At 44.7% G+C, this 21,094-nt stretch overlaps 1 protein-coding gene across 1 annotated transcript in view; it reads right to left on the bottom strand.

The window, feature by feature from the left end:
• Positions 1-1,365: 1,365 nt before the first annotated feature.
• rab11fip3 (RAB11 family interacting protein 3 (class II)) overlaps positions 1,366-21,094 on the bottom strand; it is a 47,901-nt gene continuing 28,172 nt past the window's right edge. The window contains exons 5-14 of the mRNA XM_036534488.1: positions 19,921-20,093; positions 11,242-11,427; positions 6,101-6,136; positions 5,020-5,113; positions 4,567-4,811; positions 4,072-4,153; positions 3,683-3,820; positions 2,993-3,148; positions 2,562-2,702; positions 1,366-2,269 (exon numbers count right to left, since the gene is read on the bottom strand). Of these exons, the coding sequence (XP_036390381.1) occupies positions 2,156-2,269; positions 2,562-2,702; positions 2,993-3,148; positions 3,683-3,820; positions 4,072-4,153; positions 4,567-4,811; positions 5,020-5,113; positions 6,101-6,136; positions 11,242-11,427; positions 19,921-20,093 (1,365 nt within the window). The 3' untranslated portion in view covers positions 1,366-2,155. The remainder of the gene's footprint in view (positions 2,270-2,561; positions 2,703-2,992; positions 3,149-3,682; positions 3,821-4,071; positions 4,154-4,566; positions 4,812-5,019; positions 5,114-6,100; positions 6,137-11,241; positions 11,428-19,920; positions 20,094-21,094) is intronic.

Here is a 21,094-nt window from a genome sequence, read left to right as displayed (position 1 = left end):
CTTTGAATCCTAATTAAATGATATCTATTGATTTCCATTACAGAGATGACCATGTCCCCTGTATTAATCCCCATGATGGAAATCAATGTGAGATTACTGTTTATGGTATAACTGTATTACCATCATGCAGCTGACAAGACAATGGCTGTGCGATACTTGCCAATCATGTCAGTCCCATCTCTGTGACTGTGGTGGGGTAGAGGAACCAGGTCTATAAGCACATGGCTTTTGCATGTTTCCCTACAATTGTAGGGAAAACAAGTCACTCAGTTATTTCCAGCAAGGTAAAGAACTGACTACTGTCAGGAATACTATTCCTGAATATTTACCTACAAGCTCCCTAAACATTCCCTCAGCATTCAACACTTAAGAAACAGACATACTCAAACCCCACACAGTTGTACTTTTCGTAGCCCTTGGCTTACTTAAGTGCTGATAGAGACAATAGAAAGCCAGGTATGTGACATTTCTTTTTAAATAAGGTAGGTGGGTGATTGGATGTGGCTTTCAGCAACCACAGAGATTAAGTTATGCAGTATAATACAGCATAAAAACAACACAGACCTACATGTTGCTATGGTGTAACTAGATGATGTGCATACTTTCTGGGGTGCGTTTCCCCACTCGAACACTGCGTCTGTGTTTCAGAAGTCAGCAAAGAACCTCCTCACCCTCCTCTCAGTGTGTCAGACCCACAAGTACTGAGCCATGTACAGATGGCGAGATGGAGGGGAGAATTCCAGCTGGAAATGGGTGCTTTGCTCCCTTGGAATTGGTAGAAACTGAGGGTTTCCTGTGCAAACTGAGACAGAAGAACACCTAGATTTAGACCTAGTGTTGGGCTCCTCTAGGCCCTTCAGTTTTCAGCAAAGTTTGCTGGCAGCCCCGCCACTGCTTTCATGCTGATGAGTGATGGGAGAAGGAGGGGTGAGACCCTCCCACCCGCACTGCTGAAACATCCCCTGCAGTCAGCCCATGCAAAGAAGCAAACACATAAACTCACACGGCAAAGGGGTCCTAAGGAGCACCACTGGACACACTGACCCTCAGGGCACCTCCCACCCTCTCACTCTGTACCTGCCCCTCACATGGGTCAGCCAGACTCACTTAGACACACTACAAACCATCACACACAACAACAAAAACAACAAAAACACACCTGATGGAGCAAACGCAAATGAAGGAACAAACTGAACACAATGAACTCTAATCAGCACTAACAGCCTGTGTAAGGAAGCAGCTCCTTCAGATCATTCACTCTGCCTTAACAGATTTCACTTAAACAGCTGCTTCCTCTGGTGTTCCAGCTCGTGCTTCATACATGTTTAAATATGGTTAAGTTCACACGTACTGCCAGAGGGCACACCCCGGTAGGACAGAGCTACAAAAGAAATCCATTTACAGAACCTGGGGAATGTGATCCGTAAATATACTGAAATTTGCAATGACCAAACCCATGCTGTGGTCTGATTGTTTGTTTGTAGTGTGAACTTCAGTTAACTTTGGAATATCCAAAGGGATCAATTCCAAGGTCTGTTGGAGCACGAGTTACACATTTTTATGTGTAAGTAAACCTCAGTGATCTTCCACATCCTTTTAAAGTTACCATAGGGCCATTAACCATATGATTACAAAGTGATGTGGGTGAGCCCTACAAGCAGAGAAAAGTGAGGTGGTCCTGCACTCACAGCACAGAGCTGTGAGACACTCAAGTTCCTCAGCATCAAGTATAATCATTTATGAAACTCGGAGGATAAGGAGCACATACCATGAGGCGCCTTAAAGTGCCTTTAACCTCTGAGGGTCCACGCAAACACACACAGAAACGCACACAGTGAAAGAAAGAGGAACACCAGGCCCCTCCATCCCAAATACAGGGAAGTCACAGGAACCAGTCAGCACACACAACGACTGCGCACACTCACACACAAACGCACACAAAGACATGGTGCGCTAAGGAAGAACACCAGCAAACTGTGCGAAACGCTGTGCAGAGACAGCGGCCACCCAAAGGGACAAAGCATAAATCTTCTATTTAATCTTCAGAGGATGTGTAGAGCGGACAGGTCATTGTGAGCCAGGTTGATGTTCCCATGTTCCCGCTGCCCAGCCCCAGCTGTCCTGGTGTGGCAGGGGTGGGCGGGCAGGAGGGCCTTTATTTCACCTCCAGAATGGAGGGATTGGATTCCATGATGGCGACGATGATGCGGTCAATGTAGTCCTGCAATCTGTAGTTAATCTCTTCTTGCTTGTGGATGGCTTCCATTAACTTAAAATACAAAAAAGCCAACAGTTAGTAAGGGAGACGGCAGCATTTTAAACCTTTTGCAGTGTAATTATATCATGCTTTTCAGCCTTTTTACAGCAAATATTTGTTACTTTTTCATTTTGAAGTAAGAAGAAAGTTCACTAAAGTAAAGAAGGAATGATGGATATAACTAATTATCCAGAGATTTAGTAATTGGATTTACTACATTTCCCCAATGGTTACATTGCCATTTGCCTTTATGAGTGAATGAATGTGTCCGGTGATACGGGGGAGGACAGTTCCATTTCCTTACCTCGTCTCGCGACACGGAGCTGATCTCCGCAGCCAGTGACTCGGAGAAAGAGGCGGAGAACAGGTTCTTGGCGCCCTGGATGCTGAGGTTGATGATCTGACCGTTGAGCTCGTCGTTCTGCTCTTTCAGGCTGAGGTTGTCCTGAGGAGAGAGGTTGGGCCGTCAGCCACGTCAGCAGAGCGGATTCTTCCCCCGCCATGTCAGCAAAGTGCACTCACGCACATCCTTTACTGCCACTTCAGCTGGAGCCAAATCACCCCCATGAAATACAAGGTGAGGTTTTACAGGGAGCCCATTAATCTAATTAGGTATATTCCCCCCCCAAACAGCTGCTCGCAGGAATCTCCGCAGCCGCTGGTGCTTGGAGATGTGGACGGTACTGCGCGCTGCGGCAGCGCGCTGCGGGGTCGGACGCCGGGGACCAGCTGTACCTGTTTGAGCCTGCGGATCTCCTGCTCCAGCTCCTGCTCCCGCGTGCGGCTCTGGTACTCCTGCAGCCCCGCCCCGGGGGAGCGCCCGCTTTTGGCCTCCACCTCCAGCTTGTACAGCTGCAGGTGCTCCAGCTGTTTGCGCAGATCCTCGATCAGCTGCAGGAACAGACAGACCTCAGCACAGGTGCAAACACTCCCGTGTCCAGCCTGTCTCCTGGCTCTGATGGGTGAACAGGAGGAGTGCTTCTCTCCTGCCAGCATACAGGTCATTTCTTAGGACTTTACATTAATATCTGATTATTTTAAATCAATGCTATTGAGAGAGAAGTCTTTTGATGGGTTTATACAACCGAATGACGACATGGTAGCCAAAACACATGGTAACCACATAACCCCAGTCAGGGATTCATGAAGTATGATTTTCCAACCACTACTACAAATTTTGCAAACCATTTGATGTGCTCAACTGAAGTCCTGCCTATTTTTCGACAGTTCTATAATTCAAATTATTCTAACTATAATCGCAAATCTGAAAGCACTGATACCACCAACTGAGCTCACAGACAAACGAGAAGACAGCAAAAATAGTACACAGAGTGAGGTGAGCACTCCTCCCTACAAACTGGGCTGTTGTTCTCTGTGCGAAGTGTGACAGCGAGGGAGAGGCTGACAGTGACGGTCTGCTCCCACCTCCTGCGTACACTCCTTCTCCTTCTGGCTCTTGTGGCGCTCGTGTGCCAGCTTGTCCGCCATCTTCCTGCGTGACTCCAGCTCCTCGTTCAGCCTCTCTGTCACATCCTCCACCTCATCCTGCAGCTTCCTCTTCTCCTGCAGGGGGGGAAGAGATGGAAGAGGGAGAGGGAGTGACAGCGGGAGTCGGAGAGGACGAGAGAGCCAATGAATGAGACAGTCCATTAATAACTCCTGGCATTCTGTTCAGGCTCAAGGCTGGATGAGTTTTAGCCAACAGGTGAATTCAGATTGCTACAAATACGAGAAACAGGAGTGTTAGGGGTCTCCGCAAGTCAGAGTCCTCCCATGGAGACTGTTGGATATGAGAGACTGACAGCTGGGCTCACCTCCTCCAGCCTCTCGATGTTGGCGCGTAGACAGGGCACGCAGGAACGCAGCTCACTGTTGTCCTCATCCAGCTGCTGCAGTCTGAGATGGCACACACGCCGCTGGCATCAACAGGACTGACACACACAAGCGCACAGCAACTGCGCTGGCTCACACTTGGAGAACAGCTGATACGGCTCAGCCAGCTCATAAACAGGCAACAGCCTTTGGATATTCAACGTTATGAAAGACACACACTACTTAAACATAAAACATGGGAAGATCTGTATTCCCCTCTGCTGTGAGTTAAAGACTGGCAAACCCCTCAGAAGAATACGTTTGGCTTGGAGGCCTCAGTTCTGAGTCAAGCCACTAGGTGTCAGTAGTGTCTCACAGTACAGTACAGCCAGTTCATTCTCAGGCACTGCCTGCTCTCAGCTGTGACACAGAGACTGACAGGCTGTGAGAGACAGGCTGACAGGCTGAGGATCAGCAGCGGTACGGTGCACACTGACCTGCTCTGCAGATTCTCCAGCTCCATGCCCCGCTCCTGCTCCAGCTTATACATGGCTTCCTTGTGCCTGCGCACCTCCAGCTGCAGGGCCTCCTCCGCTCGCGCCTCCTGCTCCTTCAGCTGCTCCTCCAGAGCGTTGGCCCTGTGCACCAGCTGCAGGTTCTCCTGGCGGAGGCGTGCATGCTGCTCCCCGCTGGCCGCGGAGTCCTTCTCCAGCTCAGACACGCGCTTCTCCAGGTACATCACCTGCAGCAGGCGAAGCACTCCACTGATACAGGGCAGGGGCCGCGTGTGCAGGTACACCTCTGTAACTACACTGTGCAGCACACCATGTGGCCGCCCCACCACAAAAGGGGCCAACATGTCCGAAAACACTGAGCAGAGCCACAGAATGAGCTGCCGGAGCTCCCATATGAAGGGGACAGATGGCTGGCTGTACCGTGCTGCACTGTACCTTCTCTGCGATGTCCGTGTCGGCCAATTCCAAGATGTCCCGTGACAGGTCATCCATGCCGTCCAGGGTCAGAGCGCTGCTCTGGAGCAGGTGCCTGTGGTTGGGACAGGGAGGACAGTCAATATACAGACGGTGACTGTGCCAGACACCACCCCCTCACTTCTGTCAATCTCAAGTGCCCTGAAGTTACTTTACATTAGGTTCACTGCATACTCTAACACCCTCAGCTGTGGTTCTTTGTAGCAAAAACAGCAGCCCCAACTACAGCTCCCTGAGTCTCGGAGTCCCCATCTCTCTCTCTCTCTCTCTCTCTCTGATATGTCGTATATGTATGTCCTCCTCCTCCCCCTGTGGAAGTTAGATAACTGACTGACAGGGGCTAGCCTACAGATTAATGTGGTGATGATAGAGTGGAACTTTGCCCCAGAAGCTTCAGGGAATGAGGAGAGTCTATAGACAATTAATGTATAAGCAACTGGTGAAGAGAGTAGACAAGAAGTGTAGTTCAGATACTTGAAGTGTAATTTGGATATGTGAATAAAACAAGATATATATGGGTTGATTATAGAAAGGTACATAAAAAGGTTAAGGTATTATACTGGGCTCCATTAGTGGTCAGTGAAGGTCACATGACCAACAATGTGCATTCCTCTCTGCCTCATATGATAAGAGACCCCTCACCCCCACCTGCCGACATAAACGATGAGGCATATATGCCCACATTCTCACCCCATCCCCACTGACTCAGATGATGAAAGCTGACACCCTCCTACTACCAGCAGGGTTCCTGCCCTCATACTCTGGTTGTCTCCCATCCCAGCTGCAGGTCTCTCTCTCTCTCTGTCTCTCTCTCTCCAGCCCAGCTACTGGTCTTTCTATCTCCCAGCCAAGCCAGAGGCCTCCCTCTCTCCCTAGGCCAGCTGTAGGTTTCTCTCTCTCCCCAGCCCTGCTGCAAATCTCTTGCTCTCTCCCCAGCTCATCTGCGGGTATCTCTTTCTCCCCAGCCCAGCTGCAGGTCTCCTTCTCTCCCCAGGCTTCCTGCCATCACCCTTTAGACACCACTGCGCTGATGTTCACATACCTCGCCACCTTTTTGCTGGAGAGCCTCTTGCTGGTGCTGTAGGAATGAATAGAAAACAGGAAGTTTCAGTCAGGAAGACAGGAAACAGAAACTGCCCCCTGTAATCCAACTCTTCTACCCACCATTCCCTCAGCTGCCTGAGAGCTGCAAAACAGGGGGATGGAAGAGGGTGTGGAGTCTTTGTGCTGCTAGTTACACACACCTTCACACACATACAACAACACACCAGACCTGCATGCAATGGAGACCCCTAGCAGTGCCATCAGACACCTAAACTAGCATCCACACCCAAGGTGCCTATCTTCCAGGGTGCTCAAAGTCTCAAAGTTTTTGAAGTCTAAAGAGCAGCCCACACTCAACTCTATCTCACAGCTCTGTTGAGAGCCTTTTGGAACATTTGGGCTCCCTTGCATTTTAATTTGCACAAAATGAGAACAGTAGAATAACACCATAAAGCAGCATTTCCCAAACCTCTCCTGGAGGACCCCTTGTCCTGCATGTTTTAGATCTCTCCCTGCTCCAACACAGCTGATTTAAATGATCAGTTTGTTTTTAAGAAGCTTCAGGAGTTCATAACGAGTTGATCATTTGAATCAGCTGTGTTGGAGCAGGGAGAGATCTAAAACATGTAGGACAAGGGGTCCTCCAGGAGAGGTTTGGGAAACGCTGCCATAAAGGATAGTTGTGCTGCCATGCACAGGAGAAACATTACAACACTCCTATGAGCCCGGGCTTGTTTTGGCTTTGTTTTTATGAAGTATTAAGCGGGTGATACTATCCGTACTGAATAAGTCTCAAACAGAGGGACAATCGAGAAAATGGAAAATGAAGGAAGACAAAAAAGGGAAAATTGTGTTTCATTACAGTTGTATGGCAAAAAAGAAGTTTTTTAGTTTTGTAGTTCCAAAATTCCAACCCTTTTCGGGAAATGAAGCTTACTGAAACACTGAAAAGTCCAAGAAATACAAAGCCTTGTACAGCAATATTCCTTTGATCTCTGTATTGCTGCAGGGAAATGCACTCATTTCTAGAAGTGAGCTTAGAGGCCGGAGAGGATCAGGAATTAATGAATGCTCCAGTGCAGGGCTCTCCCACTTGGTCCTGGGACTTCCCTGTGTATGCTGGATTTAGTCACAGCCAAAGTAGGCGCTCTCCATGTGAGTGAGCTGTTAACTGAACATTTCTACATTAGTTATTTCCAATCACTTCTGCTTTTAAGGCTGCATAATTTCAAGTGTGTGTGTCTTTGTGCACCTTTATGCCAAGACTGAATATAATTTCTAGGATTTACTAATCAATTTGACTGGTTCTGAATGAACACAAACATTTTCTGTAAATCCCTATTTTAGACAGAGTACAAAAAGTAAAATGAGATTAACAGTATTTCTGACACGAGTGGACACTTGAACTCCTTCTTAGAGTAAACATGCAGCCAAATGTTTGTTTATAGTTAAGTGCTAGTTTTCAATGACACCAATTTATTCAGGCTGGTAGGAATGCACCCTTGCATTTAAGGGGAGGCCCTAGGATTGAGCTTGAAAGCCCTGCTCTTCAAGTCCCAGATTAGATGCACACCGTTGCTAACTCACATGCATGAAAATGGTCAAATACTGTATGCGTTGGCTCACTCTCAAATTCACCCCAATCCACACAACATCACCTTACTGCTGGTCAATTCACATTTGCACTGACAACAACGCACTGCTGTTTACCACACTTACCTGCAAACTACTGTCTGTGAACTACAACCTTTACAGACAATTAGGAAAGAGCAGCCACTACAATACTGGTTTCAAGAAGGTCCAAGAAATTCAACACTCGGCCCAACAGTTCACGCAACTGGACACGTGCAAATTCACACACGCACAAGCATAGCAACAAGAGCATACAAACAGCGGAGGCTTGGGCGGTGCACAAGCATGCGTTACCTATTCATTTCAAGGAAATTCAGGCGTGTGGAGAGGTCCTCAAGGCGACTAACTTGTTTGTGACATTGGCTACAGTAAAAGTCAACCACCTCCTCCCTGAGAAAGTTCTGAAAGCTGGCAGGGAAAGGATGGGCACTGAGGGGAGCAAGAGAGACAGGGGGGAAAGGAGGAGTGAGTGAGACAAGAGAAGGATTGAGGGTGAGGGGAGGTCTAGGATTACCCACACTGGGTCCTCATTCCCACAGAAACACAGCTTCAGAGATCAAGTGTACAGATGCAAAAGAGCTACAATGAAGCTCACAGATGCTGATACCAAATGTTTTATAGCTCATGCATTCCTTATGAGGGCATTCTGGGAATCAAAGTGTAATGATTTTTACACCACTCCAAGACAGTGGATGTTTACACCCATAAAATAATCCTAAAGAATCAAGTCCTAATCCTAAAGACTCAGGAATCAGAGGGAAATTGAGTCTACAGACAGATAAGGATTAGGTCTGAGGGTGAAAAGAGAACAAAACTCGTAACAATGGTCACATAAGTTCTATGTGCTGTCGGACAGCAGTATGAGAAATTTCAGGAAATATCTAACTGGGAAATTAAAAGTATCACTTGAATTCAGAAGCTGCAGGGTTAGTGTGCAGTCAGTGGTCAAAGACTGAGCAGTTGAACCAACAGACAAGAGTTGACCTCATAGTTTTCATTGTTTATGTTCATTGTGTTTTCATTGTTTATGTTTCTTATCCAGGATAAACCAACAGTAAGTGTATAAGACTGGTCCGACAATGACCCACTTTAGCAAAGCATCCATTATGCGCTGCAATGTCTAAACAATACTGATCTGCAATAGAAAGTGGGTGCTCCTTTTGTGACTGGTGACACTGTACGAACACTTTCCCCATATGCAGCAAACCTCTGTGGTGGAGGCCAATGAAAGCACAGGCTGAATTGAAAATAGCTGCCCACTGGCTTATGGGTCTAACAGAAGATTCTCAGAGAGATCTGTGTACAGGTTTCTTGATGCATTGAAACTCTCTTGTAGTCTAGAGTCTGCAGGATGTTCACATTGCTTGCAGCCTATAAATGCGAAGTGCAACTCTTTATGCCAGGGTTATGCAATATTTATGTGAATTTTGGCAAGATCTCCTGTATGAGACAGGAGCGATCTGTCAGACTCATGGCGCTAATACGGGGGTGCTGGCACTCGGGATGTCCGTCTGCGTGCCAGCGCTGCGCCTGCCCCCGTCCCAGACACCCACTCTGCCACCAGACACAGATGCCACTGGTACCCCAGGCAGCGCATTTCAGTTCCATTAAGGAGGCTGCCATGTGTGCATCGCCCCCGACTATTTCAGCATTTTGCTTTCAGTGGCAGTTTTTACAGTCTTATGTGATGTCCTTGAAGACGATAGGGGGAGAACAAAGATAAACTCCTGCACTGCTTCCTTGGAGCTCCTACATGCTGCACAGGCCCTGACTGCATGAAGGTCCACACGGCTGTCGGTATGAACTGTTAGAATGCACAGCGCTGTTTCCTTAGGAGGGGGTGAAGCCCCTTATCACCCCTGCTGGGAAAGCCTCAGCAGTGATGCTGGCTGCCTCCTTCACACCCCGAGGGGAGCTCGATCGGGGGCCGCTTCAGCTCTCCCACGGAGAGGGTGCACCGTCAGCCATCAAGACCGGACCATTCTGTCATCCTCTTCCCTTCAGACTCGATTTTAATGAGAGCAGGCAGGCCTTAAAAGGCATTATTAAAAAGCTGTTTGCCCTTTACGACAGGCCTATTCCGTTTGTTTAGAGCAGAGAAGCATGGGCTCATTGTACAATGCTGTGCTTTGTATGAGTGCTGTGTTTAACAAAGGCCAACTGCTCTGAAATGACAGAATCGTCCTGAGGGCTAAACTGTTACCAGCAGAGTCAGGACTGCCATCCCTCCACATTAACAGCCAGCGGCCCAGCATAATTACTTATTGTGACAGAATCCGTTAGCTGGGTAGTTATCGGCTAAGAACCTCTTGGCAAAACAGATTTGGAGAGTGCTTGATAACATTACAGCGCTTTAATGGGAATTAAGCATTTGCCCAGCTTACAAATCCTGGATAAAAAAAAACAGTGCAGGCTAGGAGAGCAGGGGTAAACAAAGAGAAAATAAACACAGAGACCAGTGAGGACGGATGGAGTGGGACAGAATCCAGTACTGGAGAAGTGGAAAGCGAGGAGAGACCTGGCATGATGCACTGACACATACACTCTGCACAGGTTTCTGACTGACACACGTGGCAGCTCTTATCTGTGCTGGAGGCCCAATGAAACAGAACTTTAATTTCAACCCTGTGACTGATTTTCATAAGTGTGCTCTTGTGTCATCAATACCTAGCAAAAGGTCCTCAATTACACTGGTAGTTTACCTTATCTGGCACTAAACGATTTCCATACCGTGAACTCCCTTGCTCTCAGAACACTTTATTTGTATTGTTTTTGGTTCTCATTATATGGTATGTATAAACGGAAACAGGAAGAAAGGACACATCTCTCAATGTCTTATCGGTATTAGAGCCTCTTTAACCTTCAGTTTCCACATAATCAGTGACTTATCAGCACTGCTGGTGAGCGAGCAGAGGTGCAGTGCCAACATGCAGCAGAGGATCTGACACAGCAGCGAGAGGGCCCACCCTTCAGGACACTGCTGATAAGGTCAAATACACAGGACAAGTCACGGCTCACGATTAGATAACCTGCCATAAAACAAAATCAGAGCTGATTTGCACATGGTGCATGCAAGGAACCAGCTTTGATGGCATTTGGTCTGCTGTCTCTTATCACCTTTCACGGTGTCTGAAAGACACTCCTCTTAAAGTGCTGCCTCTGTGCTTCCCCTCATCTTTTACTTCTATTCATGCCTGATTTAATCCCGATTAGTATTTTACTTCTATTCAAATTACATTAAATTAGAACTTTAAATCATTGAAAAATAATATTAAAAGCAGCAATAATCATTCTTTCAAACACAAATGTGTTGCTTGCTCACATCCCTCTTACTTAACTACTCTCTAAGATGAAGTTATTTGCTATGTAGACTCAGAAATGCTGAGTAAGTATGTTAGCAATGACCTTGCTGTTGCTTCACTTGGTAACAGTTGGAGATGCCCGGGCCTGCAGCATGTTCTGTAGTGGCTGGGTGACAGTGAGAGTGGTGGGTCTGCAGGTCTATACCTGGGAGAGAGGAGTAGGGAGGAGCAGAGGACCTGGCTGCCAGGGCTGCCCTCCCCCTCCAGCCCTTCGGACGTCTCCAGGAACAGCTCTGAGCTGTGGCTCTCCCCAAAGTCTTCAAAGTGCTCCTCCTCCCCGCCGATCACCGTCACCAGGGAGTGGCTGTTGAGCTCAGAGCCCAGCGATAGCCTGGGGGAGAGGCAGATATGAATATGAGTAAAGACAGAGCAGAGAGCCACACGCTCACATAGACAGACAGCAGAGAGCTGGACACTCACACAGACAGAGAGAGGACCGCTACACACTTAACTCTTCAAAACAGATAGCTATAGGCTTCAAGGTACTTATATACTTCAATGGCCTTACAAGACCAAAAAAAAAATTCATACTGAACCTGATCCACACACCCACGCATGCACACATGACAATACACCGCCACAACAAGAACACAGCAATACTGTCAAAGTCAGCTACTGAAGGTTAGCCTTATCAAAACCAAATGGCACATAAAAGGCCACATTTGTTTCCTCCAATCCCCCAAACTCTTATCCAATTTCCATTTGACATTTTGATAGACCTGATATAAAAACAACCATGCATGCCACTACACATGTGCATCAATACCTCTGCCGTTGAAAAGCTGAGACTCCACCTGGCATTTACAAGTACGGCAACCAGTACAAGATGAATGACTGCAATGATACCACCACTTCTTTTGATTACTTCCAGCTCTGACTTGCGGTGTAATTATGAATAAAGCAGACTGAATACTCAGTACAGTATGGCTGGGCAGATTTGAACAATCACATTCAGGAGTGAAAGGCTGGCACCTGGTCAGAGAAAGAAGTCAGGCTGCCACTGTTAACTTTACTAAACTGTAACTGTAAAACATACTCTAACCCTGCCTGGCACCTGCTTTCAGTAAGCTTAAAGTTCCAATTAGCTTAACTGCTATAATGTCCATTAAGCCTCTACTTGAGCCTTTTAATATGAACCTATAAAGAATAAAATCTGAGCATTATGTATAGAAAATACATGAAAAACACAGATTTACCTGTGTGATCTGGTGTGTGCCAGTTCAAAAGAACATTTTCATTTTGTTTTACATTTAGATTGTATGTGGAAAGGGCTTTGTGTGCTTTACAGAGACACAATGATAAAATAGATAGGGCTGATTTTCACAGGGCGTCACTGCAAAAGAGTGACACTGGGGGCTGTGCATCCGTGTGGAGTTCAGGGCAACACGACATGCAGCAGCAAGAGGATCTAGCTCCGAGACAACCGGAGCTGGTGACCAGTTAATGGTAAGAAGACAAACTTGAATGAATGACCAATGTTTGCATGTGTTGGGTGAATTCAAACACCTGCTACGAAAGTACCGGAGGAGTAACTTCCAATAACAGTAAGGCTAGAAACAAAAAAAGCCTGAAAGCAAATTCCAGCTATTGGGAATTCTTGCTATGAATTACCTGTGGTACTGTGGGTAGACAACATGGATGACAGTCAAGGTGTTTTGCTACAGTATAAAGTCTGTAAAAACCTCTTATCTTTCTTATGTTCTACAGCTGGTCCTGGGGGGTCATCTATTTCCAGACACCAGAGGAATCCTTAGACAACACAGATGATCTATTTTAAAAAACTCTTAGCTAAAGCTCTGAACTGAGACTGTGATTGATGAGGATTCGCTCCCAACTCTCCACCCAGAGAAACGATGAAAACGAGCGGCAGCAGGACCCTCAAGTTAAGACCTTAATTTATCTCATCAACACACTACCTATTAGTCAAAGATAAGAAAATGTTGAGCTTCATTTATAGGGTTTTATTAACAACAATTAAAAACATGATTTCAGGAAAAACTTAAACCAACGATGTTCAGCACACTGCAAACAGATGACAGCTGACAATAAATGTTCAGATTTGAACAGAAGTGTAAGCAGGCTGACTCAATCGTATGTGCTGACTCATGAAGCCTGGAAAGTGACTAGTCTAACCAGTGACTCACATCACAGCTGAGGGCTGTAGTGAAGTACAATATAGCCAAGTTTTGCCATCAGTTGTCTGACATGGCAATCTGCCACTTTGCCTAAATCCGCCCAGCTCCCTAGCAACAACAAAGCCTGTTCTTCTCCACTCATTAAAACTTAATAAAACCCTTTCATCTCCAAAGAGTGTTATTCTTACTGCAAAAACTGTATGCTGTCTAAGAACGTCTATCTTCTTTAAAACGACTTTGACAGAGGAGAGATGGGAGGCCACACATTCCGTTATTGCAGCCATTTCACTGAGTTTGTAAGCAGCGCTTCTGCACCCTCAGTGCGGGACATACAGCAGCGCCTCACAGATACCGCATATCACCTACGAGCTCCAGTCACAAGGAAGCAAAGCACAACATTAGAGCGCTACACTAAATGCGACTCTAAGTTTGCACTCAAGCTACGCTACATGTAAGTCTGCACTCACCCGCGACTCCTCATGCAGGCACTGAGGTCCGTCACATGCAGTGCGGGCGAGGAGAGAGAGCGCATCCCTCAGCTCCTCAGAGCGCCTCACACGGCTGCTTCAGAGGAATCAAACGTCTCTCGCAGGCCAAGACCCAGGAGCGCAGCGCACGGACTTGTACTCCACACAACGACGTCAATGACAGAGCGAACAAAAAAACCGGTTTCCACCGCACTTCAGGACCATACAGGCGGAGGCTCAGCGTGACGCTGGCTGCGAGTCGTTGAGGGTTAATCAGATTTACCTCTAAGCGGAGCAAGAGGAGCTGCCATGACCCTGTCCTGTGAGGGGCCCAGGCATGGGTGGGGACCAGGGGGGGTAATCCTGTTTAACCCTCTTAAGTTCATGCCATTTCTGCCAGTTTTGTTTTTTTTGTTTACTCTCTTTGCTTGTCTGTGATATAATTGTACATGTACCATTCAAGAGTGACATGCTGTTACTGTCTCGGTCTCACATGAGAAAACATAAAAAAAGTTTTTATTGAAAAGATTTCATACTACAAGAAAGATTTATATAAAAACACACACTAATATAAATTAAAGCTATTTAAAGAGGTGTCACTTTGTGGATATACAATATATTTTAAAGAAAGCTACAAATACAGATGAAGCCTGTTAATGACACCTTACTTAAGTTTAATTTCAAAACCACTTGTCACTTATCATTGATTTAAGTGTTAAATGAACAGTTAATATCACAGAAAAACCTGTTGCTTTCTTACAATGTTTTTTTTTCCCTCTTTGTGTAGCCCTGTGTGTTTTTTTCTTTTTTTTTAGAATCATCAATATAACATGAGGTTCAACTGAATTCAGTATTCTGACACACTCATACACAGCCAAAGGCTATTTTTATTACTACAAGTCACACACTGCACAACAGTGACCCGGGTGCTCCTTGGAGGGTAGGAGGATAGGAGGAGTGGCCACTCTACTGACAAGAAACCTGCAGTCGCTTGATGAACTGGAGCATGACCAAGAGAGGTTACATGAGGAAACCCTAGCCAACTAACCCCACCCCTATCCCCAGCAGAATGAAGCCAATTCATGTTCTACCACTGTGGGCCGCTGATCATTGTGGGCCGACGACATAGCCAGTTCTGAACCCAGGCTATAGGGCTCAGCCTGATGAGCGCATTGCCGACTGCTGAAAAAACACAGAAAAGCTAATCAACGTGCTGCACGAGCATCTGCATGCGTAACTTGTTTGCCTGATCTGCTTTTCAATTATAAACAGCATAGCCAAAACAGTGTTTCTCATGACCCTTGAAACAAATGTATACAGAGCAGTTTGTTTGCTTACATCACTTTCCAGCAGGCTAGATTGAGTTGACATGCTCTTTAAGTACCATGCAGTGTTAATAATTGATGATGACACACTATGTGTTCATTTAAGACAATAGTCATTAATGTGATGACTCAGTGTTAGCACAGTACATAAATTTATTTGCTTATTCACAATGTACTTACAAACAGGTGTTCTAATGAAAAAAAAAACTGATAACCTTATAGTCAACATCATATTTTTTGCCCATCAGCAGTCACAAATTCAAGGAGTTTACTTCTAATCACAGGCAATAACACGTACTCATAAACATTATAGTCATGATTCATCATGTACAACCGGAATTGTTGCAAGACAGCCATATACTTTATGGAGCTTAAGACCATGGACCCTCCACTGTGTGACTTACAAGCGTAGTGGAGTGTGTTGATTATGAAATAGTGCATGACTGGAAATGCTGATTAGACAGATGTTTTATGCGTTTTGACATTTCATCACAATACCATGTGTTGCACCTTTGTTTGGGGTTTCATAAAAAAACACACTTAAGATAAAATAGGATATTCCAGGACTGAAAAATTCAGGATTGATAATTAATGTGGTCTGAGCGATATGTGAAATACACTATAGCCCCCATTTTAACCTACATGAAGCACAACCAAAAACATTTACAGCTTTGTAAAGGAATGTTTTATGTTCACTTGACCAGCAGCCCACATCAGCAGAATAAATTGGCTTTTTCTGCCAGGGACAGGGGTAGATACGTCAGCCAGTTTCCAACCCATCGCTCCATTCTTGACACCATGGGACTTGTGTTTGCACAATGAGTTACGCACCTAACATTAGGAAAATGCTGCTATCCTCTGATGGCCTTTCCCTTATGGCTCACTGTGGCAAAAATAGTCCCAGTAGGCGTGCGTTTGTATTAGAGGACTGCACATACCTCGCCCCACACTCCCACATGGCTTCAGTGGTTGCCACTGCATAAATACATGACTGGCCCACTAGCTAAATGCATAACTGGTAACTACTACAGTTGAGAGAAAAAGGGGAAGAACAAAGAAATATAAAAAGGAACGCAAACTGCACTGGAACCTCCCATTACCAAACAGAACATCCAAGATGGTGGACAGAATTAATGCTGCTCATCTGCTCATAAGAGGATATCTGTGGTATCACTATCAACGACTGGCATCCATGCATCCTAGCTTGGTTGTGGAGACAGTCTGTTCATATGCACTATGAGATCATGACTGTCAGCGAGATGAGCTAATAGAGTAAGCATTGACTGAAATGTCTGCCTAATCTAGCAGCACTGCTAACTTTTGGCTGTGGCTGGAAATACACTTTGAAACAGAAGCATAATTGGAACCTTTAATCTCTTCACCAAGAATTTATGACCTGCTCAATGATCAAGGATGCCAAAGGGGAAATGAACAGAGTAAACTCCTATCCATCCAACAGAATCAGACCCACCATCCTCTATTTCTACACTTTCCGCCAAACATATGATTAGGCATTCTACACCTTTTTTAACACTGAAAATCAGATCACAATCCCCTAGGTGACCCATCTTTTTTCCTGCAGTTTACAGTAATAAAGGCACATTTCCACTCCATATGCTCCCTTGAGGCTTCAGTCTTGTGTCAGCAGTTTATTGATTCTTCAGTAAATCAAAGCAACACTGACATGATTCAGAGAGTGAGAAGTCAGATGATTCTGTCTGCGTCCTGTTTAGGCCCGGGGAAGTTGAGAGCCGCAAATGGAGAAATGACCTTCCAAAATCCTGCTAAGTGCTGAAAGTCGCTGATTGCGGACTTCCTTCTATGGACAGAGGAACGTGGAGAAAGTGGAAGCAGGCTGGGTTTTAACTGGCACACTCAAAAAAGAGAGAAAACAGCCAACTTCACACTTCCTGCAATTCAAGGTTTTCTGGCAGAGCGGAAACAAAAACACATCTCTGTCAACCAGTTCTGCTCTGTCCTAGAGCTGGAGATGTGGGTCAGGCAGTCAGCAGATAAGCCGGACCTCCTGGCTTCCTCTCCGATCCCTGAATCCTGCACTGCTCGCAAAAAAATCTGACACATGCACATCAAGAGAAATAGTGGGTGGGGGGGGGGTCGGGTCTAACAAAAGCAATGCACTCAATACCCGGCTTTTAAAACAACATCTTTACCACACTAGAAGATTAAATGCCTTTCTTTGGCAGGTGTGCAGATTAAATTATATTGAGAAGTGTTCTGATTTTTTCCTCTCATGAATTGAAGATCACAATCTTTAATCTCTTGCAGTTTATTCTTAAGCCATGAGTGCTTAAACACTTCTTTGATGTTGTAGAAGAGAAAGGAGAACAAAATCTGGGGACAAAAAAATCAGCTTTTTGTTTTTTGTTGTTTTGGTAAACTTGAGAGGTAAACTTTGGCACTTGTGTGAGGTTCTTCTTAAACTACTTTGTCAACTAATTTGTCTCTTTAACCAGCAGGGGCATGGTTCAACAGAAATGGTTGCCCAGTTGCCCAGGGCAAGTGAAAACGTGTTGGGCAAGTAAAACTGGCCAGTGACGATTCAGAGAAAATTCTACATTTCAGGTAGGAAAATAAGGCGAGCACATTAGCAGCTGTGTGGCTGTTGGGGTGTGTTTTGTGTAACAAGGTGGATCACGTTGGGTCCTGTGGCAAATCATACCTTGGCTCTTGACCAATACTCAGCTACCTGAGACAGAGGAAGCAGACAACATCAACCACCTACTGACAGAGTGCTATAAGGGGCACAATTTTTTCTGCTGTGTGCAGCTTTCACAGTTGCTTTTCCCTCCCTCCTTTCTCCACTGGTTCACAACAGAAAAAACTCCCTCAATGTTTATGAAGCAGCAATAAGTGATAGTTTTAATCAAGCAACCGAAAAGCAGTGACATCTGCTATTGTATCGCAGGACTCATTTTTGATGTTGCCAATGAGCCTAACAAGCCACTTAGATTTATAGTTATACATTATCATAACTTAATTAGCTGAGCTTGTTAATATAGGCCACTAGCTACCAAGTTATTTTATATTGTGGAAGATGACTTTTAGCGATAAAAGTTTAACTAACAGTCTCATGGACACTGTTTACTGAGGCAGTTTCTGATGACGAGCCAGCTACAGATATAGTACCTAACATTACGTTTTCTCTAGGAGTTTCTACCAGGTTAATATTTCTTGCACCCGCTAAAGCAGTGTGGATAATTAATAATTTTTGATTCTCCAAGGAAAAAAACCTTAATGTTGAATCTAAAGGGGACAACAGCAGAGGTTACTCTTTTTCCTTTTCTATGTCATTGTGCTGTTTCTAATTACAATTCAACTGCAACATCCCCCATTTTGACTTCCATCAAGTAAGCAAAAACAACACATAACCTATGGGTCTGAACATACCGAACAACTACACTTCACAATAAAAGGAGTGCATTTTGTCAGCTTATCGAAAAAATTCAAAAATGAGAACATACTTGCCAAACATGGGTATATATCCAAACCCTGAAAATCAGTATGAAATTACTTACTGGAATCTTGACAAAAGCTGTAAATCTGGAATCTGAACTTCAAGAGAGGTCAAAAAACACTCCTGGCAAAGAACATGCTAAAAGTATGTTTAAAACCACCAGCATATAGAACGGTATGCCAAGCACTGAGCTTCATACACACTGCCATCCTGTCCTGTGGGATTTTTCTTGACTTTTTCCAAAGAGTTGGCTCAAGGTCCCAAGTTTCAACATTGTGTCTGAGTTACACTCTGTAAGAGGGATGGTGACATTACAGGAAAAAGCCCTGATCAAAGACATACTATCATCATATGCATTGTTTTTATCTTTTGGTATTTTCTGTCAGTGTGTTTAGTTGAGGAAAAGGGTAGGTAGAGAATAGCTTAGTTAAAACTGCCACATTCACAACCACAATACTATGTATCACAAGAGTACAGTACGCTGTGTCCTCAAGAGTTGTACTGGGAGACTGTTCATTACACAATCCTTATTCAAAGGTCTCAATACAATCTGCATGACAATATACTATACAGAATTAAACTGCAGAATACACATGTACACATGTAAACAAAGCAGTAAAACATTGCCTGTGACAATAACTAGTACAACTGACACATGCCAATACTAAGTGAAACCAAATTGTTGATTTTAAATAGCTGGACCTCACTGATTTTGCCCTGTTCTGTCACTGCCCGAAATAGTATAATAAATGTGAACAGAGCGCAACTTATAACATCTGGATGAAAACGTCTCCAGTTACTCACAATGGCAGGCCGCTGAGGCTGACAAAGTTAGCGACACAATTCCCTTGACAACAAGTACTATCACACTGGAATGCACAGTGGAGCAAGCACTGTTAAAACACACAGTTCAGCATCCCTGCAAATTAATAACCTGAGTGCCCTGACCTGTTCTAAAAATAAAAAGGACCTTAAAGCATCTCATAATGGATGAAGAATAACTGGTCAAAGGTGATTCACTCTCAAGAAAAGCATCAATAGATTCTAATTAAGGGCATGTGTAGTCGACCCCTGGAAGCTGGTCTACTAAATCCAGAATAAATTAATATATTAACTTCCAACGCTGCAAGTGCATTGTAGAATAAAAAGTTAGTTGCTGGAGAGAAGAAAAACAATAAAAGTTTCTCCCTTGGAGCAGACTTGAAGTGGTCTGTCTCAGAAACCAGAGCACTTGAACAAGAGCAGCATTCTACTCCTTCTCCACAGCGCAAACCTCACTGTACCACCACAGAGCCAGTTCTGCAGTACTGTGTGTGTGTGTGTGTGTGTGTGAGTATGTATGTGTGTGTGTGTGTGTGTGTGTGTGTGTGTGTGTGTGCGTGCGCGTGCGTATGTGTGTGTGCGGTCAGGGCACACACTGACCTGCTCCCAGCCTCCTCCGAATCGTGCAGGGCGGCATCGATGGCGCTGTCTGTCTCCACCTCCTCGTGCAGCTCCGGGTGCACCAGCGTGCCCGTGTCCTCGTCCGTGAACGTCTCGCATTCGCTGTAGGTGCTCTCTGATCCCACGTAAGCACTGTCTGTCACCTCATTTTGCTGCAGACGGAGGGGTGGATCCCACAACATTACCACCTCGGATTAGACATGTCTCATTTCCGCTACACCCATTGAAAGGCTTCCAAACTTGGTGCTTATCTTATGCACACAACTGATCCAACATCACACTGTAAAGGAATGGATGTATATTATGTATATATAATCATATATATATACACAGTACCAGTCAAAAGTTTGGACACACCTGAGTGGGATGATGGGAAACATGATGGGAAACAAGACATTTTGAACTAAAGACTTATGCATAAATGCTTGGTATATAATATGCATGAATTTCTTTCCAAAAATTTTTGATTTTTAATTTTAAAACATATTTTTGGCTAGTTTGAAGAATCTAAAACATAAGATAGTTTTGATTTGTATATAACACTTTTGGGTCAATGCATAATTCCATTTGTGATATTTCATATTTTTGATGTGTTCATTATTATTTTAAAATGTGGAGGATAGTAAAAATAAAGAAAGAAAACTGTGTCCAAAATTGTGACTGGTACTGTATATTACAAATTACACATTGATTTCACAAACAACTGATTTTATGACTACAACTCCAATTTTGCTTATGTAACACACATTTTCATGAATCACCACTAGCCAAATGGGTTTATCTGTGAATTGTTCCAGTACAATAGATAAAAAAAATGAAAAGTAAGTGCTGTAATGATTAACAAGAAATTGGTAATGAACAGTGCAGATAGGGTACACTTGTGCAACATGCCTCTTCGACACCAATACAACAAAGCTGAAATAAACATTCTTTTATTTTCTGCTTGGAATAAACAAATAAAATGAACAAAACTGCCCATGAAATGTCTGCAAATATGCCAACATGTCACCATCTTGGTTAGCCATAGTTGGATTAGAACAGCATAAAGAACCTGAAAAAGAACTTCAAAACTTCAAACAGGTCTCTATAGTACCAGGTGATAGCGCAAAATGTGCGTAATTTTAAACCAAAACAGCACTGCTCAACGCTAACA

The sequence above is a fragment of the Megalops cyprinoides genome, chromosome 1 (assembly GCF_013368585.1).
Source record: "Megalops cyprinoides isolate fMegCyp1 chromosome 1, fMegCyp1.pri, whole genome shotgun sequence".
Taxonomy (NCBI): domain Eukaryota; kingdom Metazoa; phylum Chordata; class Actinopteri; order Elopiformes; family Megalopidae; genus Megalops; species Megalops cyprinoides.
Note: the sequence above shows the minus strand (reverse complement) of the source record. Positions and strands in the feature narration are given on the sequence as shown.